Genomic DNA, 19,647 nt, shown 5'->3' on the forward strand with positions numbered 1-19,647 from the left:
CCGCTAGTGCGTGAGAAGCTGGTCCGCTGAATCATGAACAGCTGGGATGTGCACTGTGAACACCAATCGTTGCTCCTGGGAGAGGGTTCACCTCGACTGTTTCACCGAACTTTGCCTGAGTGATGAGTTCCTCGTCAACCATGGCCACCAGCAGCTCTCGCAACCAAACTATGCAGTTGTTAGTGATCGTGGTCGTCTGAAATTCGATCTGAGAGGCAAGGAGGAGAATCTGGTCTCTCTGCACGAACAATGTTCCCACAGGAATGACCTGATTTCGAATAGTGGTGTCCATGCACGTCACGACAGGCGCATAGTCATTGTAGTTGCCAGCTCGACCCGTCAGCTGCATAATTTGAGCCACTGGTACATCGTCTTTCGTACCGTTCAACTATCGGAGAAGAACATGACGGTCGGAATGTATCTCGAATCCTGCAGTATGTAGCGTGACTTCTTTGACAGGGTCATCATCGCAGTATTCAGCATGAACGCTGCTGAGGAAGCGAGGAGGAGCTGACATTTCTGCAACAGAACATAAGTGAGTGAATAGCACCAGATCGCACAAATTATACCTGAGACCTGATCATTTTGATCTGTTGTAAATAAAGCGATAGTTACGTCTAACTTCTCCTCGCTTTTCTTGCAGGCACTTTTATATCCTGCCAATGTGTGTGGCCAAAGTCAATGATATCTGGGAGTTCAACGTCCAACTCCGAACGTATACGTGCTCCTTTCCCCGATCATGTTGTGCCTCTCTCAAGTGTCGATGAGTCTATGATTCAGCTGGACCGCACTGGCATTGCCTCAGGGAAATGTAAAGGTTTGCTTACAGCTCAAAGCAGACCTCAACACAGTCACGGGTCCAATCCGTCATTCCAGCACAACCTAGAAGGAACGACCATCTCCTTCGTCTATCATGATAAAGGGCTGTCTATAGGAGACCAAGGGCAGCCTGGCAGTGCCAGGCGATGCTAATCGACACGTTTCCACCGATTGACTGAGTTATTGGTCGTTTGGCAAACTCCTTTGTGGTGGCAGTTTGATGTTGGGAGTAAAGACCTGGTCAAGATCATTGATAGTAGTGAGGGGGAGCATCGTCAGACTGGCGGAAGCTTTCAATTCGAAGACTGAAAATCTAGATCACGGTGTTCATTGAGTGATGCGCATCACGGCCAAATATAACCTTGAACGTTCGAACCTCGAAACACATCACAGTGACATAAGATCATCATACGAACTCTACACGGCCACACGCAAGCCTGGGTCCCAAGGTTCAAGGTATCCCAGCTCAATTGGCGATCCAGCAGTTGATCCAGCACAATGTCAAAACTTATCCTAGTGGCAGGCGCTACAGGCAAACAAGGCCGAGCTCTCATCGAGGCTCTTCAACCCACCTCGGACTCGGATGATATACCCTTTCGAGTGCTGGCTCTCACTAGGTCAGCTTCTAGTCCGAGTGCACAGCGCTTGGTCCAGGAAAGACACGTACAAGTAGTCGAGGGAGACCTCGACTCACCAGAGTCCATGCGGAAAGTCTACGAAGATGCAAAAGGTTTGGGTGGAATCTGGGGTGTCTTCTGCGTTCTGGCGTTCCCCGGGCTTGGTGCGAATGCAGACGGGGAGGAGCGACAGGGAAAGGTGCAATTGTTTCAGATGTTTTATTGCATGAGCACACTTATACTGGAATACAACAGTTTATGGCGGATCTAGCGCTCGAATATGGGGTGTCAGTATATATTTACTCGACCGCCGAACGTGGTGGCGAACAGAGCGATGAGATGGAGAAACTGTCGGGTCGTGCCAAAGTACTTGCAGAGCGGCATGTACAGGCCCTCGGTGAGAGGGGTCTCCCATGGACGTGAGCCTTTCAATTTGAGATTGGACCTAACTAACTTTGATGTTTCAGGATATTGCGCCCAGGATTCTTCCTAGATAATTACAACGACTTCACTGGTTCTATTGCCGTGGCTGTAATGACTCGTGGACTTAAAGAGGACACAAAACTCGGGGTGATTGTGAGTCCATCCTGCATATGTTTATATCCTGCTCTAAACTCCGCCAAGGACCCGAAAGATATTGGTCATGTTGCAGCTGCCGTGTTCAAGGTAAAGCATTTTAAACGGGAGAAGCGTCAACAGCAGCTGACAGTTCAATGGAAGAACCCTGAGAAATACAAACACCAGATACTCGTGGTTATTGGGGATGTGCTCACCATGTCTGAGCAACATGCATCCTACAAACGCGCAACAGGTCGAACCCTTCCTTCCATTCCTGGATTTTTAGCTACTATCCTTTTAGCGTTGAATAAATCAACGCAAGAATTGTGAGTTCGCAGCCGTTCCCCCTTTTGACGTTAACTTTAATGTGATTCAGGGTTCGACATTTTGAAAATATCCATACGGCACGAACAACCGGGCAACATGAGCATTTCGAATCACAACTCAAGTTAGGCCGCGAAGCCTATCCTCAAATGAAGACCGTCTACGACTGGGCTGTCGAGCAACAAAAAGGACAGCGAGAAAATGCAGCAGATTGGAACAAGGTATCGTTGTGGCGGCTCATGCTAGGAAAATCGTAACACATCGTTGCAAACACGTCAAGTACTCATACACCTTCATGCATCATGCTTCAGGATAGTGCGATACCTCCTCTACTACATCCTACTCACTTACGATCGCTTCTATGTCTTCCCGTTAAAGTAGCGTTTGGAGCGATTGGAAAATTGACAGCCAACCAGAGCAAATATTAAAAGTTATTTGGAAAACCCAAAGCACTAACTGAACGAGTGCTCGCGGATATTGTGTAGGGAGAACTTGGGAAGAACAAAACGCAAGTTCGCAAAGAATAATGCAGCACATAGCAAAGGCTCGTGCACGCATATCCGAGATTGACGCTCTCTGCCATTGGGACGCCTGCCATGGTCAGCCGGACCTCTTAGTTGGAGATATGAGTGTCAATTGCATACAACAGGTACAAATGCTGCAGAGCGTTACTGTATCAATAGTAGGGATCCACGAATAAACTCTATGAACAACCACAAGACAAGGCTTCTTGCTTGAGGCGTTACACCAAAAACCAAATATACATCAGATGAAAAGGGTATCGGGTATATGAATTCCGAACTCGAGCAGGTCCATCCACACAACTTGAAGATCATACAACACCCCACACGGCATCGTCCTGGTTATCGCTGTGGTTTCGTACCAAGTGAATGAGCTGCGAATGGAAGTGAACATGGACCCTTAAGTAGATTAAAGAATATACACACGGCGGTGCGGTAAGTCAGAATCATTCGACTCCGACTTCCAGAACAACTCTTACAGGTTACTCGAATTGGACAAGATTCCATATCATCCACCGAAGTAGATTTCGGGTCTCGCCCGAGAGCTCGGAAGAGATTATGTATTCGCTTGGTATATCCGTCTGCTTCCAGAACAGTGCAATTCCATGGGTGCATCTCGAAGGCCTCGATTGCTGCTTTCTCGTAAACTTCTACTGGCGACATTGTTCTACCGAGCGCCGTTGTTTCCATTGGAAGTTGGACCCAGGGTTTGTCAAATATTTTAGCACGTAAGCAAGGGTGGGTGAGTGCTGATGGATAAGTGACATGTAATCGACAATTGGAGCAGCGGAACACCAAAGCAGCGAGTTTGAGAGGGTCGATGTCATTATCGATGCACAGCTGCACGCGAACTAGATCTGCAAGCTGCTTAGTGGCCTGGCAGTTCCAGGCTAACAACAAGGGAGGTAGACGAAGGGTAAGTGCGTCTACAAAGGCTTCCGCTGACATAACTCCAGAGTTTTTGTCATCTATCATGTATCGAACTTCTGAGAGTAGACAAATGTCTATCGCTTGAGGCAAGACCTTGTTGGTCTTATCATTTTTGAATGTCTTGGCCATATTGCTTACAACCACGGCAAGATTTTTGAAGCGGTCTTGGAAGAGGACAGTAAGCCTTCGAGCTCTTCTGATTTCCAAAAAATTCTGAAGCCTCGGTAGAGAAACCCGACATGCTTTGGAAATGTGAGACTCGGTACAGAGATCAGGGGTACGTTGCACACGTACAAGAATCAGTCAACTCTTGGTCTTGCCTGACGACGAGGTTGTCGAATTCCTTTAATACCGAGGCGTCGGACCGCAGTGATTCAAGCTCATTTCCCAATCCGAGGCTCTCGAGTTTTCCAACGACGCTGAAAACGAGTAAGTTTGTTGCTATATACCTTTAGTTAAGATTACATACTCTCTTCTCCTCTGGTCTACCAGCTCTTTGCGGCGCCGGTCAGCCACTTCGGCCTCCCAGATACGACACAAAGCTACGTGCTAAGAGTGCATCGATAATAAATTCGGAAGATTATCGGGAATATTATACGATACCTGGTAAATTTCCTGGGTGGCTTTCTTGCGATGAATTATTAGGTCGTTCAACAATGGGCTATCCTTCACAAATTTGTACTGCATGTTAAGTTTGTTGACATCAGCGTGCGAAGCCACAGCGAGTGGCTTTCCGTAGGTATTATCTGTGTGTCTACCGTAAGGCCCAGCAGAACTCATGACCGACATGGGTATGATCTGCCTTGCATCGAGGAAGTTCAACTGGTCAACAAACGAAGGAAGCATTTCTCGACCGACGACCCTATAAATCATTAGAAGCATAGATAACGCGAGCTTTACAAATGCCTACATGTCACTTGTGCAACCATCACAGCAACGAATGCGCAACTCCCATTGAATTACATCGCACGACGAGTGGCACCGCTGGAAGTGACATAAGTTATCCGAACATTTATCGAGAAAGGACTGGACATACATGGCAGAACGGCCAGAACAACAGGTTTGCATACGCGGGTTCGGAAAGGTACGATGGGCACTGAGGTAGCCGATTGATACGTTTCAAGGCTTCTGTCCATATTGACTTTGCCTTGCGACGACTAAGCAGAAACGAACGAAACGACTTGGATACCCGGGCAAGATATACAAGGTCTAGAGGATGAAGATACCAAAGAATCTAGCAGGACAAGAGGGTGAACAAGCTTAGAACACTGGTAATACCCCACTCGAGCGATCCGTACCTCGAAAAGCACATCGAGAGGGAGCCCAGAAACCACTGATTTGCCCATCATTGTGATTGCAAAAGTGGTTGACACGCTTTTTAACGCGTCAACCTGGCCAAGCTCAAGTAGGTCACATTCTGGTGTAGCCGGTGTAGAAAATACAACATTGACCGCTACACGGCCCGTATTACGCATCAGCTTTATGTAATCACGTAAGCACGGATAAATCTTACACCTTCTTACACTCGTCGGAACCGGTTTGTTCGCCATGGTTGTCCAAGAAACACCTGTGTCGCGACGACTAAAGACAGTCAAACATATTATCATAGTGTGCTCGGGCAAAGGCGGTGTTGGAAAATCCTCCGTGTCCGCCCAGCTTGCGCTCAGCCTCCATGCATCTTCCCCCAGTGCTCGGGTCGGGGTTCTCGATGTCGATCTTACCGGTCCGTCAATACCACGAATGCTTGGTCTAGATGGACATGGTGTGCACCAGAGCAGCGATGGATGGGTGCCTGTGTACGCAGATGCGCTTGGAGATGGTGAACCCAGACTTGCGTGCATGAGCGTTGGATTTTTATTGAAGAATAAGAGGGATTCGGTAGTTTGGAGAGGGCCGAAGAAGAACGCTATGATCAGGCAATTTCTGAGCGATGTCAGGTGGGGAGAGCTTGATTACCTCGTCGTGGATACGCCTCCAGGTTAGATATCTCATGGTGTGATGAGAGCGTCTCGAGCTGATATTAATATGTAGGAACATCTGATGAGCACTTGTCGCTGATCGAACATCTTGCACCAGTGCAATCACGACTGTCTGCCGTCATTGTCACAACACCGCAGGCTGTTGCACTACTGGATGCCATGAAATGTCTCTCGTTTACTCGGGCTGTCGCACTTCCTGTTCTTGGACTTATCGAGAACATGAGTGGATACGTATGCCCTTGCTGCGGAGATGTTAGCAATGTGTTCTCTACAGGTGGAGGTGCAGAAATGGCTAGACGAGAAGGGGTGCCGTTCCTTGGTAGCATGCCTATCGACACGGAGCTTGTCACATTGTTGGATGCTGCCGAGTCCACAGATCTAAGCGCTGCTGACGGACAACGCGATGAAGCTAGCGAAGTTCGCTCATTTGGAGTTTTACAACGGTATCAGAAGACATCGTCCGCGAAACTTCTGAGTGTCATTGTCGAGAACCTCATATCGACGCTGCCATCAGTAGAGCACGTGTCAGTGAGCAGCTCTACTTAAGTAGTCTCAAGGGTAAGTCATTAAACCATGTCCGCCACTTCTTACACATCCTATGCAGGCACACACAAAGTTGTATCGATACATGTACCATTGATGATGTATCCTTAAAACGTATCCCGATGGATCGCAGGACATTTTGAGCGTACTGACGCGGCCTTCAGCTCGGAGGAAGCTTTCATTGAAATTCGAGTCTATCCAGATAAGTATCTGATCAGAGAAGCGTCAACAGCGAAGCATACTTATCGAACCATACCAGCATATCAAGCTGTCTCTAATTATTCTGTTATCTGACTTAGGAGGGCATCAGACCACATGATATTGCAACTTCTGAAAGTCCTTCACACGACGGGCTATTTGGAGGGACTTGTAATAACCCCACAGGCTATTTTAACTCGCACTGCACTAGCAAATCAATTGCTTGGCTCTTCGATCTCCAGAGCTTGGCAGCTATATCTATCTATATCGATACACCAAAAGTAAGTTAAAGGCTCGTCGCGATCCTGCTCGGTTCATTTCGAGCTAAAGCGAAAAGGCAAAATACAGAAGTACTAGTAGACTATAAGTACGTACTACCAGTTATATGATATCGTCAGAACCTCCGTCATCGTAAATTAGAACATGACTCGAACTTGAAATTTGAACATTTGAAGTGATACCGATGTATTTACCAAGAATCTCCGACACAGCAGTGACCTGGCCATAATTGGCCGTGTGCAGGGCTTCACCTCTCCTACATGCGAATGTCGAAGATCAACCCTGCAAGTCCATCAACTTCGGTATGTTTTTGTGGACTGAACTACATATACTCCACGAAACTGGCTGGAAGAAGGTTCAGTAGATGAGTCTCGTAAGATTTGCCACGTTTCAGTTGAACAAGCCGGATATGAATGTGAGCATGTTCGAGTTTTGGCATCGGGCCTCGCGTTTTATTCCTTGCTTTTGTTCTATGAGTCCAGCCATCTGATACCCATCCCTCGCCCTCTGACTTGGCAGATTCATTCTCGAGGCGTCTTTAAAATTTTACGTCTAACTTGCTCATCCTAACGATCTCTGTATTTTTTTTACCTCCGCGGCCTGATTCATTGTATCCACGGTCTAAGCTCAATGCATGATCGTCAACCGTCTTTCGGCTCCGTATCGACTCCCGCTCCCTTACTTACATCTGCTTTAGCCTATGATACCGCTCAACCCGCACGGCCAGGACCGCTTACCGACTCAAGTATGTAAATTTTGCAACATATAACACGACGCGTGCCCCCCTTGTTGAGTCATACCCACGACCTTTTCCCCTCCAGGCAATCTGTCCGAGAAGAGACCTGATTCCCAATCATCAGGCATGACCATCCGCAGGATGAGCGCGTCCGTTCGCGCCAATGTTGGGGATGATGATATTTTTACGACCCAGCATCAAACCCGAACCCTTCGTCGCCGTTCAAGTCGCCTGTCAAAATGGTTGGAGGAGTTACGGGTTGATTCCCCCACCGTTCAGCAATCGGGTAACCTCAATATTTCTACTAATGTGGAAACCGTTGGAACTGAGTGTAATCCTTACTTGGCGTATCCTCACCTCAGCTTGGCAACTGTTCGTAGAAGCATGGATGATGCCACTAGTATGCACGATTATGTCGTAGTCGATGATGGCGACGTGCAAGAATACAGTCTTCCTGAGGAGCCCACGGATGTAAAGGTGCGTCATCTATGACACGTGTTAGATAGCTCGTCTCATATATCAAAGGGATCACATGGCCAATCAGCGCTTGCAGATACTGCTGGTACAGGTCATCAGTCAACTACATGGCTTAATACTCCCCCATCTCGACACCAATTCCGTCTATCAATTAGATCCCCTTCACCTGCCGCATCATCGGTATCTCGCAGTCCATCACGTCTGTCAATGTTTCAACGCTCCTCCCGTGCCACTTCGAATTCGGAGGCGAGCAATCCTTACAACCACAGTCGCTCCTCCAGCTTTCACACGTCACATCTTGTGGCTGAAGCTCGATCGGAGGAACGTTGTACACATTCGAGCCCCTCATCGTGGCGGTGGCGACCGAGTGTACTGGGGCATTTCGTGTCCCTCTCTGACGGTGATACACGTTCAAGTACCCGCGACTCCCCTGGTAGTTCTTCCCGCCCCAGCATGTCCTCAACCACCACAAGTTCCTCGTACGTAACCCCATCCACCAATGTGATATATGATAGTGGAGCATTGCTTGTACCCCCTTCGACGCCTCAAAAGTCACACTTCTTTGGATCTTTGAGGTCGCGTTCCCAAAAGGCTGTAACCTCTTCACTGTCGCTTTTCACCACTGAAACAAGTTCCTCGTTTCCGACGTCATTCTCGTTACCGGCATCTGAACCGCAGCTCTCCCAGCCGCCAGGCTTTCCAAGCTCCTTGGCGCGGAAGTCGAGTACAATTCGATTACCCTTCTCACCAAAGTCGAAGGCCCCGGATAGTGCCCTTCCCAATATATTTGTGGAAGCATCAGACGCTACACGACCGCGCATCGTGTACACCGGCAAAGGCCACGCTCCCAGAGTCTCTTTATCTTCGATCGCTAGTCAGTCACGAAGCACTAAGAAGAAGTTGGTCATCGGTGGCATCGCGCCGAATGACGTTAAACGTCTTGAGGCTGTTCAAAAGTGGTGTCAGGTCTGACTCACATCCTTGGCTTCGGTTCCTTGTTGCTGACTCTTGCTCTATCATTAGTCATTTGGCGAAGTGGATCAAATCACGAGGATGCCTAATGGCGATCTCCATGTGAACTTCCACAAGGCTGAAGTTGCAGATACTGTAAATAGCTTCCACAGTCGTGCCTACCGTTGGAGAAGCTAACACAGTTATCTTTACTAGGTGTGTCGTGTGCGCGCCAAAGTCTACATCTCGGGTGTAGGTAGCGTACATCTCTCTTGGTATTCTGGAAATAAACGACCATAGCATCCGTCACCATTCTCGTTTGTTTGTAAAAGGTAAGAGTAGACGTGGATTGCCATCATGTCCGTAACTGAACTGGGTACCTTCAGTGTACAACGCTGGAATTACGTTCTACACCCGCCTAATTCGATAACTATCATTTCCCCGAGGCCTCCGGTCACTAATTTCACTGACGACTTGTATCGATTCCACGACTATATATGCGTGCGTACATGTTGCCCGTTCTGTCCATGTTGACATCATGCTGACACCGCCATGCACACAGACGAGCATTCATGACCCCATTTTGAGCATTTCATCCTATCTATCATCTTCATACCCTAGTATCTCAGCCTCATTAATGACATCTACTACGCATTCCTTCGTTTATATCCCTTTGCTCACGATACATACCTTCCACATCGTCAAGATGACCCTTCACGAACTAGTTGCTTGGACAATACGTTGGACGTAGTAGGTACTCATACTTAACGATATTTCTTCCGCTGTCAGCGATATCGTGTTCTGTTTAGCCTTTCGTAGGTTGACTGAATAGAAGGAAGGCCATTATTTAAAAGTGTTCGCCCTCCATTTCGACTCTTGTTGCGCAGTACAGGGACATACATGGACTATTTTGTTCGTTCATAGGCGGCGTTCGATTTGACCGTGACTTTGGTATTTCTCGAGCGACTTAGGTGAGACTCGGTTAGTTGGATTGGTATCAAGGGCTGAGAACTCAGAGTCAGGTACAACTTGGACTCGGATACAGTCGTACCATTAAATTCGTTCAAGTTATGATGACAGGGCCACCTGGCCATCGGAGATTCTTACAGATCTGAGTCTTCCCTGTGTCGAATGCCAGCGTTCAATCCCAGCGAATATTAGAATCTCTTAATTACCAGGTATAGTGGTGGGAACTGCTAGTACGAGTGTCAGGTGAGGTATCATCGACATAACCTTCTCATTACACTACATCCAACAGTGCGAACAGGGCATCGCAGAGCGTATCCCAATTACTGTGCAAACTGGTCATAACCATTCTCGTGGATTATATATGTCTGAGGTCCTCGTATGTCTCTATCCGATAACAAAATAACACGCCGCAGCTTGATCTATGAGAGGGTCTGTCCGGTAAGGTCTTAGAGGGCTTGTCCGTGGTAATGACTCGGACAAAGAACCACTCTCTTAGCGCGCTCAAATTAGGTGCTATTAGATCGAGTAATGCTTTGAATTACGCAGGGGGTCACGGTGTTTCGTCCACAATATGAAAATCTAAAACGCCGCGGAAGTGATCCTGTGCACTTTATCATTCACAGTAGGCCTGACCTGGATATAAATATTCAGCTATTCTCCACTTCGGCGATTGTAAGATGCTCTTCAACTCAGCTACACCGCTATACCCCCGAGCCACGTCAGCGAATGGCAACAGCATTGAGATGCGAACGCACAGCGCAAAGAAATTCGTCGTTCTACACCTGACAGCTTAAGTGTCGGTACGTCATTCGTTCAATTCCTTTCTTTCTTTCTTCATTCACTCACTCATTTATACGTCACCACTCAGTGCATAACATGAGTGATTTCCACGGCGTCGACGAATAGAAATACAGGTGCGGTGCATGTTTTATTTGGGTTTAGGTGTACCCCAGTTATTGTGCTGAAGTGTTTGCGAAGCTAGGACAGAGTCTAGGTACATATTAGCAAGAGTAAGTACAAGTGGTGCATACTTCAGTTAGGGTATAGCACGGGTATAGGCCACATCGGGGGTATGGGGGACACGGGTATGGCGGGTACAGGTACGGGTATGGTGTTGATGGTATACCCGTGCTATACCCTAACCTCAGGAGGCAGAACTGATGGGTGACAACATTAAGTATCAAATGTCAAGAATCTACCGGTGACTGTGACGCCGGTAGCGACGGCGTGTGGTGTCAAGGTTTAAAAGAAGAAAAGAAGAAGTCCCGGAGGCTAATCCTCCTGGACTGGACGTATTCTGCAGCGTCGGTCAAAATAGCTCACGTCGAGATCAGGATCGGTACAAACGTGCATTGATTCGAACGATCAGCAAGTGGAATGTCTTGACGGTCACTGTTTCACATACATCAATTACTTGTTCCTTGGTATTTTTGCTCGAGCGCCTTAGGTGAGGCTGGACAATTAGATTGGTATCACGTACTGAGAGTTTAGTCACAGTTGAACATCTGCCTCATCTTCGGGGATACATGCCCTTATAGACACGACTTCCATCATGCTTCCCTGTCACCTGAGCGTCATGAGGTGATGTGGAATTTCTGATAGGGTCACCGTCACCTGGGCGCACCCGAGTGGCACCCGTACTCAATCTGCGGGTAGGTTTGAGGTGGCACTCATCCGAAGACTTACCCGCATTCGTACGATCGCGGGAATGGGTAGATCCTGTGGTACGAGTCAGGGTGACCTAGTGTACCCATCAGGGAAACGTAACACGCTACAGAGCGCTCTGTAGCACTCTGTAGCACGATCTAACCCGCTGATGTACGGGAACGTGTGTATGAAATATATGTAAAGAATAACATCAGCCTATCAATGAACGTACCGCTCGTATATACTCTTCGGAATGAAGCAGGTTCACGTTAAGAAAGATCGGAGTCCTGCGCCAATCATTGTTTTCAAAGTCTAGGCCTGACCGGTCAAGGTAGTAACCGTCAGCCTATCTCCATCTGGACGATTGTAATATGTTCTCCTACGGAGGTGCGCAGAGTAGAGCGCTACATAGGAAAGTATAAATACGCATTGTAGAACTATAGAACATCATTTTACAACGATGCGACTTGTACTCGTAATCACTTTAGCTCTCTCGCAAGCCTTCGTCGTGCTTTCTCAACACGCTGAGCCAGCCTTCCAGGTTCCGACTTATTCTTCTACCTGTGAGGAACAAGCTAGACAATCAGGTACAAATATTCTATGGCCAAATCCACCTTCATAACCATGCTCAATTGATGTGTCCCATCAGGCTTGCCCACCGATGGTTGGAAAATAGTTTACGAAGATGGAGGTCAACCAAAATGCCGTCGAATGACTGTTCAGGAACTCGATATCTGCCACGGTGTTGAGTATATCGACGCCGTAAGTTCGTACATATATTCCCGGGGACAGACACTGAGAGTAGCCGAGCAGGACACCAAAGACAAGAGGTGTTGTCAAGATGTAAGTGGGCTCACATGGATCGACAGGCCTGCCAAGTTAGCCAAGGTATGCGTTCGATATGGGTTCCGGTTGTGAACGCTTATCGACATTTCACAACAGTGCTGCGCCAAGGATCACGTATGGACGTTTGATAACGGAGACGGTCCTACACGCGGAGGGTGTTGCATGGTTGGGTTACACATGCACAATGGGAATTGTGTCCCCCCATACACTCCCCGCCCTCCTCTACACTGCCCGCCTGGGACATACTCGATCGATGACCGATGTGTCCCGATCATCGCTTCCCCTCCCCGCTGCCCGGTTGGGACATTTTTGCAGGATGGCATGTGCATCCCAGTTCCGGTTCAAATTGTCAGCTGCCCGGTTGGGACATACTCGAACGACGGCCAGTGTGTCCCAACTATTGCTTCCCCTCCGCGCTGCCCAGTCGGGACATTTATGCGTGACGGCATGTGCGTCTTAACTCCTTCCCCTCCACACTGCCCAGGTTGGGACATACTTGAACGATGGCCGGTGTATCCCAATTATTGCTTCCCCTCCGCGCTGCCCGCCTGGGACATTCATGCATGATGGCATGTGCCTCCAAATTCCGAACGACATCTGCCCAATCGGAACCCGCATGCAAGATGGTCAATGTGTCCCATTGCTTCAGGCGTGTAGCAATGGTCGTGACAGCGTCGAACCCTCGGTCGCATACGCGAATCACCCGGTCTGTGGACATGACAAGTACCCAGGCATCAGACATGGTCAATGGAGTTGCTCCCAAACTCAACATGAACTCAACTCGCTTGAAAATGACCAAATTCGTTTCAACTCGAAACTGAATTGAGTTATAACTCGCTGGGTTCGAGATTTACATTTGATTTCGTGTATCTATGTGACATTGTAATCCCCTGTAAATGGTCTATATGAGCATTACATTACAATAAGTTTTAGTAGACTCAACGTAGCTGCCACTCCAATATTGGATGACTTTGTTCTGTATGTCCATCAGAGTCAACGGGTCTGAGCGAGACCCAGACGAGTGATTCAGTATGCCGGTACAAGTGTGACTTTGCTTGAGATAGCATCTTCCGCGAGCAGGTCAATTGTCATGAATGGGACTGTTCCTGTGCGTTCCTTGCCGTTAGGTCCATTACGTTCAATTGATGATAAGTCGTAGTCATTCAGGACCCCAATCCATTAACCGTTCAACCAGTAGACCATGAGATTACTAGGACTGACATGGCGGTGATGGACATCGTACTTCCAGAGGGTATAATGACCTGTCAGTGCAGTTAGGGACAATGAAGAGCACAAGAAAAATCAGACTTACACGGTTACACCACACAACTTGCCACCATGCACTGAGAAATTCGTCTCCGCTTAGGCTACGACGTGTTTGGGACACGTGATTTTCAGACACCCCCAACGAGCATAATCGTATCGTGAGTGAGTCGATCTGTTCACGACCAACAGAAATTCACCCCAATTATTGCTGTTCTTTTCTTTGATATCTATGGCTAAATGAACATCCAGCCAGGATGAGGCCTTTTGGCGGTCTGCAGTGTCTGGAAAATTCTTGCAGGAACATTCCACCCATTTGGTGACCTTCATCACTACCATCATACATCAGATTTCGATACAGGGGTCGATTGGGTTCGTGTGACGCGATCCAGTCCAATCTAGTCCTCAATAGACATTCACCCCAACTGTTGCTATTCATTTTCTTCGGCACATGTGGATAATGGACATCCAGCAAGGTCTTTAGCGCTCCCAGTTTCGTGTGTTCAGATCAGCCTGCCTGAATGTAGAGATCTGAGAGGCGGAACCGACACTTATGAATTGGTTCTGAACCGTCCCGAACAGTTTTTGCGATCGAATGCTGTCGATCACATACCGAATTGCTGGCTCACACGCGCCGCTGTTCAAAGCTGGGAAATTGGTTGCGGGCAGTGGACCACCAGCGACTAATGTTGTAGCGGTGTATGGATCCTCGGTGCAGAGGTGTCTCGCATACCCGAGTATTACATATTACACAGACAGTAACGACAGTGGGTGGAAGATGATTAAGTAGCGATGGGAGTACAACTGAACATGATGCGCAAATCTATGGATGATTGAGTGTCGTTTTTGATATCTAGCTCGATAAAAAATGTGGATAAAGGAGACGAAAAACGGATTTATATATTAGAATAATTGGCTCGAAGAAAGGAAGATCGAAAATGTACGTGTACAGAGTGACAAAGAAATCAAACCACGCCTAACTCGAGAAATGTCAGTGCAGTTGATGCAATTACTGGGTACCCCAATGGTTCCATTCAGGACTGCTCTGCACGTCTCGTTGGGAGCTAGTGAAGTGGTCAGGTCCCGTGGTGGGATGTGCATTCATCATTGGTGCGTTTGACGCAAACGATCCACGAGGGTAACGCCCTGGGTGACTGCGACCTCCATTCTTGAAATTAGACTGATGGTCTCTGCGATGTTGGCGACGAGGGGGTACATTGATATTGCGCTGCTCAAACATCGGCTGCATGGGTGCACCACCAGAACCTAGAGGAACGTTTGATGGGGCTTGCACATGCTGGTTGATGCCAAATGGGGCATGATTCGGCAACCAGCCGTGTGGACCCATTATCGGAAAAGGTCCTGGGTTCGGGTGCTGAATCCCTGCTGACACTGGTACGCCAGGTGCGAACGCAGGTGGAGGGTACGGCCTCCAATTATTGGGAGGTTGAGCCGGGAGCGGGGCAGGAACAGCCTCTGTGGAAGTCGAAACTTGTTCGCCTTGAGCACCGGACATATATTGATTTAGAGCATCTGGAGGGTAAACAGGAACCAGAATACCCTGATCACCGTGAATGAACCCCGTAGGTATCAGTGGCGCTTGTGTTGCGACAGGGGTCTGTCCCTGGCCTTGCTCTCGCACGGGTGTTCTCGCAGGATACGGATATGGGATGAATGGCTTGAACAGCACGTCAGCGTTGCAGCATGGGGAATTTGAGATTTATTAAACGTACAGCATACATGCCTGGGTGAACAATCGGAGCAGGTGTTACTGAAGGTGTTCCACGGGTATCCGCGCCACTAACTGGCGGAAACGATTGGCTCATCGGTGGTGGAAGAGGAAATCCAGAGTACGCCCCCATATACTGCATGTGATATGGTGGGAATCCAGCTACCCATCCTTGAGGATGATAGTACCCCATTGTGGGTATTGGATAAGCCATGTGTTGGGGAGGGGCAGACATCACCGACGTTTGTGAAGTGGAAGGAGTAATGGAAGCTGCATGAGGCGGGACGGTGTTGTCTAAATTGACGGTCTGTACGTCATCCGCAACTAGAGAGGAAGATTGTTGAGGTTCAGAGGCAACGTCAAGCTTTTCATCTGACTGCTCGACGTCGAGTGTTGAAGCTCTGGTAGCTGTCTTGTGGCCAATATTCAACTCTTGTAGCCTTTCTTCCAGGGCAATCGCAGATGGTTGTTGAATATTAGGATCCACACGAAGGTTGTCGCTGGAGACAAGGGACGATTCTGAACCATGGCGGACCATGCCCCCCTCAAGGTTTCGCCCGCGATTACGATTAGATCTCCAGTTCGTGCGATGCGGGGGGTTCCAGTCACGGAGCTGGACGCGGATTGGTCGTCCATCAAGGATCCTGTTATGCTTATAACAGATGGATTAGCCTGGGAACAGTGGGAGTGGAGATTTTGATCGTACCTCTTCACTAACAGCTCGAGCAGGAGACTCCTTGTTACTGAATGTGACAAAGGCAAACGCGGAACGCTTGTTGACTACAAAAAATAATCGTTAGTGAGCGAGGACAACGATAATCAAAACCTACCTGGCCGGATAACTTTGACATTCTCTACACCGCCATACTTTGAGAACAAGTTACGGACGCGTTCTTCATCCCAGGCGTTCGGGCCATACATCTCCAATCCTCCGACGAAGATGGTAGTAGGATCTGAGCGTTTTGCATCCCATTGCAGGCCATTCTTCGTGACGAACTCAGGTAGAGATCCGGACTGAAAGTCGCTTAGGTAGCTTCCGGTGGTAGGAGTACGAGGTATCAATGACCCCGGCGTTTTCGGGGTCATAGGCGAGGTCCCAAACTCGGGAGTTGGAGGGATGCCAAGTTCAATATCATAAGATTCCTCCTGGTGAACCGGTGTTGTATTGAAATGCCCTGTAGAACTTGCAACGTCTGAAATACCCGATATGGATGGTAAGTGCGTCATGATGCTAGAGTAAGTTAAGTTCAGTTGAAATTGGCTGTCAGGGTAAACAAAAACTAGCCTCTGATTTTCGTCAGCAGCCTCTATTCGGTCGCTCCAATACTTTCTCGTTTCTCGTTCACGGACTATCTCAGAGATAGGCGGAAAGTGTTTCTTGTTCACGCCTGATGGCTTGTGGCTCAAGGATAGAGCTCGAGGACGTTTTGGTGCCGTGCCTTTCGTATCCAACGTGCCATTCTGCGAGGACCAGGTCATATCGCATAATGCAGTAGACGCTCGGTTAGAATTACGCTCGGTGTTGCCGAGGCTAGCTGACGATGAGATCGGTCGTATGCCAGGATGATAGGGAACTAATGAATCTGCGGATGAAAATCGGTTTGGAAATGGGAAATGCGACGGCGCCATATGCGTGGAGCTAGCTGCTTGAGTTTGCCAATGGTGTTGGCTAGTTTGCACAGGCTGGGCGCCATGGTATGGCATCGGCTGACGTGGGTGAGCTGGATGGTGAGCCCAAGTCACTGTCAGGTGAGGGACTCGGCGCAGAGTCTAGCACTTATGTCAGTATACGCAATTAATTAGCTCTGTAAACTCACCATCAGAGCGTAAACGCAATCATCGCGGTGGCACCATTTGATTTCCCAGCACCCCGTCTCCATTCCTGCAGAGCGGGGGGCATCGTGCGGCGGAGGATATTCCTGCTGAACACCCGACTCGAATTCGTGAGGAACAAAATGTTCGATGCCCCCGAAAATGGTTGATATCTTCCTCAGAGTCTAGGGCAAAGTTAGAACCCACAGTTTTAGTCATAGGCTAGGCTACGAGTACTTCGGCAGTGTAAAGCAGGGGGTTAAAATACGCTCCGGATTCATCTGCTTCTCGATCGCCGAGAGGCAGAAGGCCTTCGTTCTCCGCTGCGGCACGCGCATCAGAGTTGTACAGGACTGACAGGTACCTGGTGGTTTTACTTCCGTCAGAAAGAACGAAGAAAACTGAAGAAGAAAAAATACTTAGAGCCCGGGACCCTAGAAATTTTCATCGCCCAAGGCAGGTCAAGGTCAACAGGCTTACCATCCTGAAGGTCGCCAAAACTTGATTTGGTATCTGACGAAGGCGCAAATTGTCGTGGTGTACTAGAAACCGAGTCAGAAGCATGACTACTTCATATATGCGCGTATTCAAACGCATACATGCACGTGTGGGGACGCGTCTTTGCGAAAACTCACCGGTAGGATACGAGTAGCGTTCTCAAGGCTCGTGCGGGCTCATAGCGTAAGTAACGCCCCATGAATTGTTTAGGGTCCGACGACTGCAAATTTGCGATTAGCATCGCCGCCGTCTCGGCGTCCTGGTGCAGCATTAGAAATATTCTCGGAACATTTAATAGCAGAGACAGACTTGACACTGGATGAATGCGCAAGTGCCGCCCTTTGAGTCACGAACGACCTTGATGGTCTGTACCTCTGGATGATCAGAAAGGTGATCAGAGAGCATACGAGTTAGCTCCAAATGATCGATATTAGTTGGTAGACTATGGAAAAGTTTATGATGAACATGCGAGCTATTCTGTGTCTAAATAACGCACCTTCCAATGAAAATACTAGCGTCTTGAACAATCTTGTCTGTAGACTTCTTAGAGTCGTCACATCCCTCGTTGACGGCCAAGGGGATGCCTTGAGTGGTGACATTAGGATCTTCTGTTGGGAAGAGAGGAGCGGAGAGTAATGTGTCAAAACGAGTACCCCAAGATCGCGCCTGGGTATGCTGCGGCATGTCTATAGGATGAACTAAGGAATAGTACTTGTTAGTGGTGGTAGAGGTTGTAGGTGGAGAGATGGGGTCCAAAATAGAGACACAAACAACGTTGCGTGGCTCGCGGGCGCAGTCTACCTAAACTGCTCTATGATGTGTTAAATAAAATACCAAGTTGTCAGAATAAAATTCCGCAATTCCACGGAGTGAAAAACAGAAAAAAAAAGTTATCCCTTCCCTCCACCGACCGCTGTAGAACACAGAAGATATTCAGATGGAACCAATGATTCTTTGTGATTGGCTCACATGAAATATTGAATCTGCAGAACCATGTTAAGTTTGGAATAAACGACAATCAATTCACATCTAGATGATTTATTCATTTGATGGATTGCACGAGATACGAGCCCGAGATCGGAGAAGGTATTCGCGACGCCTAGTTAAGACGACGCAAGCTCCAACTCAAGGGACGCGATAATCATCCATCCATCAGATCAGCGACCGGAACAGTGCGAGAACAAAATCTGTCATGTTCATACACAAATGAGAACTCGTGGACTATCTCAGCTTGGAAGCTTACCCCAGGTAACTTAAGAAGTACTGCTGCACAACGTGAATTTTGTATTATCGGAGTACCTGCAATGTACGCCAACAACTATTATAACGCAAGCGGAGGCCGCACAGGTAAAATACATCGACGGATGTCGGACCGTCAGTAACAGGGAAGCTGCAGACTCATCTATTAGAATTCTCGCTATTGAATCAATCAAGATAAGCGCACCATTCCAGGTTCAAGAAGAAATAGTGATAAGATATAAGGGAAGCACCCGGGTTTTCATTGATTGACGCTAGATCTTGGTTAATATTGCTGTGACTATGGAGACATATGTCGCCGGAAAGTGCTACTCTCGAGCGTGGTCAATCTATAATGACTGGCAATACAGAGCATTCAGGAGGAAACACTCAGTAGCAGAACTCAATGGGATTCCGCGAACCTCTGCAACACGTCGCTCTGATCAGGTGCAAAAGAGCAAAATGACGTTTTACAAAGTTTCGACGAACGAAGGTTTGGAAGAAAGAAGTCATCGATTATGTAATCCTGTTCTGCTTCCATGCATTCGTCCAGAAATTTGTGTCCTTCATCTTGCATCTTAGGATCGACCAGTCTGCTTCCTTAACCACCTTAGACCCAGTTCAGGATGTCCGACGATGGCTATGGAGGTGGCGGCGGCGGCGATGACTACGACTACGATGGTCCCAGGTATGTTTTGATTACAAAGTCATTGAC

The 19,647-nt window shown here is 48.2% G+C and overlaps 8 protein-coding genes across 8 annotated transcripts; 5 read left to right on the forward strand and 3 right to left on the reverse strand.

Annotated features, from left to right (window-relative positions):
- Positions 1-31: 31 nt before the first annotated feature.
- Positions 32-517, reverse strand: BJ212DRAFT_1482711 (uncharacterized protein; the record flags this gene model as incomplete). The annotated part of the gene is made up of 2 exons (XM_041340470.1): positions 32-388; positions 449-517. 2 exons carry the CDS (start codon positions 515-517, stop codon positions 32-34), a joined length of 426 nt encoding a protein of 141 aa, XP_041191121.1.
- Positions 518-1,167: 650 nt separating this feature from the next.
- On the forward strand, positions 1,168-2,930 carry BJ212DRAFT_1367473 (NAD(P)-binding protein). The gene is made up of 6 exons (XM_041336140.1): positions 1,168-1,635; positions 1,692-1,855; positions 1,904-2,012; positions 2,061-2,102; positions 2,157-2,320; positions 2,371-2,930. The coding sequence occupies exons 1-6, from the start codon at positions 1,318-1,320 to the stop codon at positions 2,573-2,575; spliced, it is 1,002 nt and encodes a 333-aa protein (XP_041191122.1). The 5' UTR covers positions 1,168-1,317; the 3' UTR covers positions 2,576-2,930.
- On the reverse strand, positions 2,931-5,297 carry BJ212DRAFT_1367477 (uncharacterized protein). Its single transcript, XM_041336141.1, has 8 exons — positions 5,068-5,297; positions 4,806-5,003; positions 4,680-4,753; positions 4,373-4,631; positions 4,239-4,318; positions 4,064-4,188; positions 3,266-4,011; positions 2,931-3,213 (listed from the first exon to the last, which is right to left on the reverse strand). The coding sequence occupies exons 1-8, from the start codon at positions 5,242-5,244 to the stop codon at positions 3,151-3,153; spliced, it is 1,722 nt and encodes a 573-aa protein (XP_041191123.1). The 5' UTR covers positions 5,245-5,297; the 3' UTR covers positions 2,931-3,150.
- Positions 5,298-5,317: 20 nt separating this feature from the next.
- On the forward strand, positions 5,318-6,294 carry BJ212DRAFT_1482714 (P-loop containing nucleoside triphosphate hydrolase protein; the record flags this gene model as incomplete). Its single annotated transcript, XM_041340471.1, has 2 exons — positions 5,318-5,747; positions 5,801-6,294. The coding sequence occupies 2 exons, from the start codon at positions 5,318-5,320 to the stop codon at positions 6,292-6,294; spliced, it is 924 nt and encodes a 307-aa protein (XP_041191124.1).
- A 1,315-nt stretch (positions 6,295-7,609) lies between these two features.
- On the forward strand, positions 7,610-7,996 carry BJ212DRAFT_1275710 (uncharacterized protein; the record flags this gene model as incomplete). Its single annotated transcript, XM_041331235.1, has 1 exon — positions 7,610-7,996. A coding segment is annotated over one exon (387 nt), but the record flags the coding sequence as incomplete, so codon positions are not given.
- Positions 7,997-8,434: 438 nt separating this feature from the next.
- BJ212DRAFT_1275765 (uncharacterized protein) lies at positions 8,435-9,232 on the forward strand (the record flags this gene model as incomplete). Its single annotated transcript, XM_041331240.1, has 3 exons — positions 8,435-8,947; positions 9,005-9,088; positions 9,149-9,232. The coding sequence occupies 3 exons, from the start codon at positions 8,435-8,437 to the stop codon at positions 9,230-9,232; spliced, it is 681 nt and encodes a 226-aa protein (XP_041191126.1).
- Positions 9,233-11,894: 2,662 nt separating this feature from the next.
- On the forward strand, positions 11,895-13,300 carry BJ212DRAFT_1367515 (uncharacterized protein). Its single transcript, XM_041336142.1, has 5 exons — positions 11,895-12,135; positions 12,198-12,310; positions 12,362-12,436; positions 12,491-12,847; positions 12,879-13,300. The coding sequence occupies exons 1-5, from the start codon at positions 12,009-12,011 to the stop codon at positions 13,218-13,220; spliced, it is 1,014 nt and encodes a 337-aa protein (XP_041191127.1). The 5' UTR covers positions 11,895-12,008; the 3' UTR covers positions 13,221-13,300.
- Positions 13,301-14,556: 1,256 nt separating this feature from the next.
- Positions 14,557-18,780, reverse strand: BJ212DRAFT_422216 (uncharacterized protein). Its single transcript, XM_041343159.1, has 12 exons — positions 18,666-18,780; positions 18,193-18,609; positions 18,006-18,138; positions 17,834-17,955; positions 17,618-17,740; positions 17,436-17,562; positions 17,204-17,383; positions 16,672-17,156; positions 16,217-16,617; positions 16,093-16,166; positions 15,391-16,038; positions 14,557-15,335 (listed from the first exon to the last, which is right to left on the reverse strand). Exons 2-12 carry the CDS (start codon positions 18,378-18,380, stop codon positions 14,667-14,669), a joined length of 3,150 nt encoding a protein of 1,049 aa, XP_041191128.1. The 5' UTR covers positions 18,381-18,609; positions 18,666-18,780; the 3' UTR covers positions 14,557-14,666.
- Between the last annotated feature and the right edge of the window lie 867 nt (positions 18,781-19,647).

This window comes from Suillus subaureus (assembly GCF_016647635.1).
Source record: "Suillus subaureus strain MN1 chromosome Unknown BJ212scaffold_24, whole genome shotgun sequence".
Taxonomy (NCBI): domain Eukaryota; kingdom Fungi; phylum Basidiomycota; class Agaricomycetes; order Boletales; family Suillaceae; genus Suillus; species Suillus subaureus.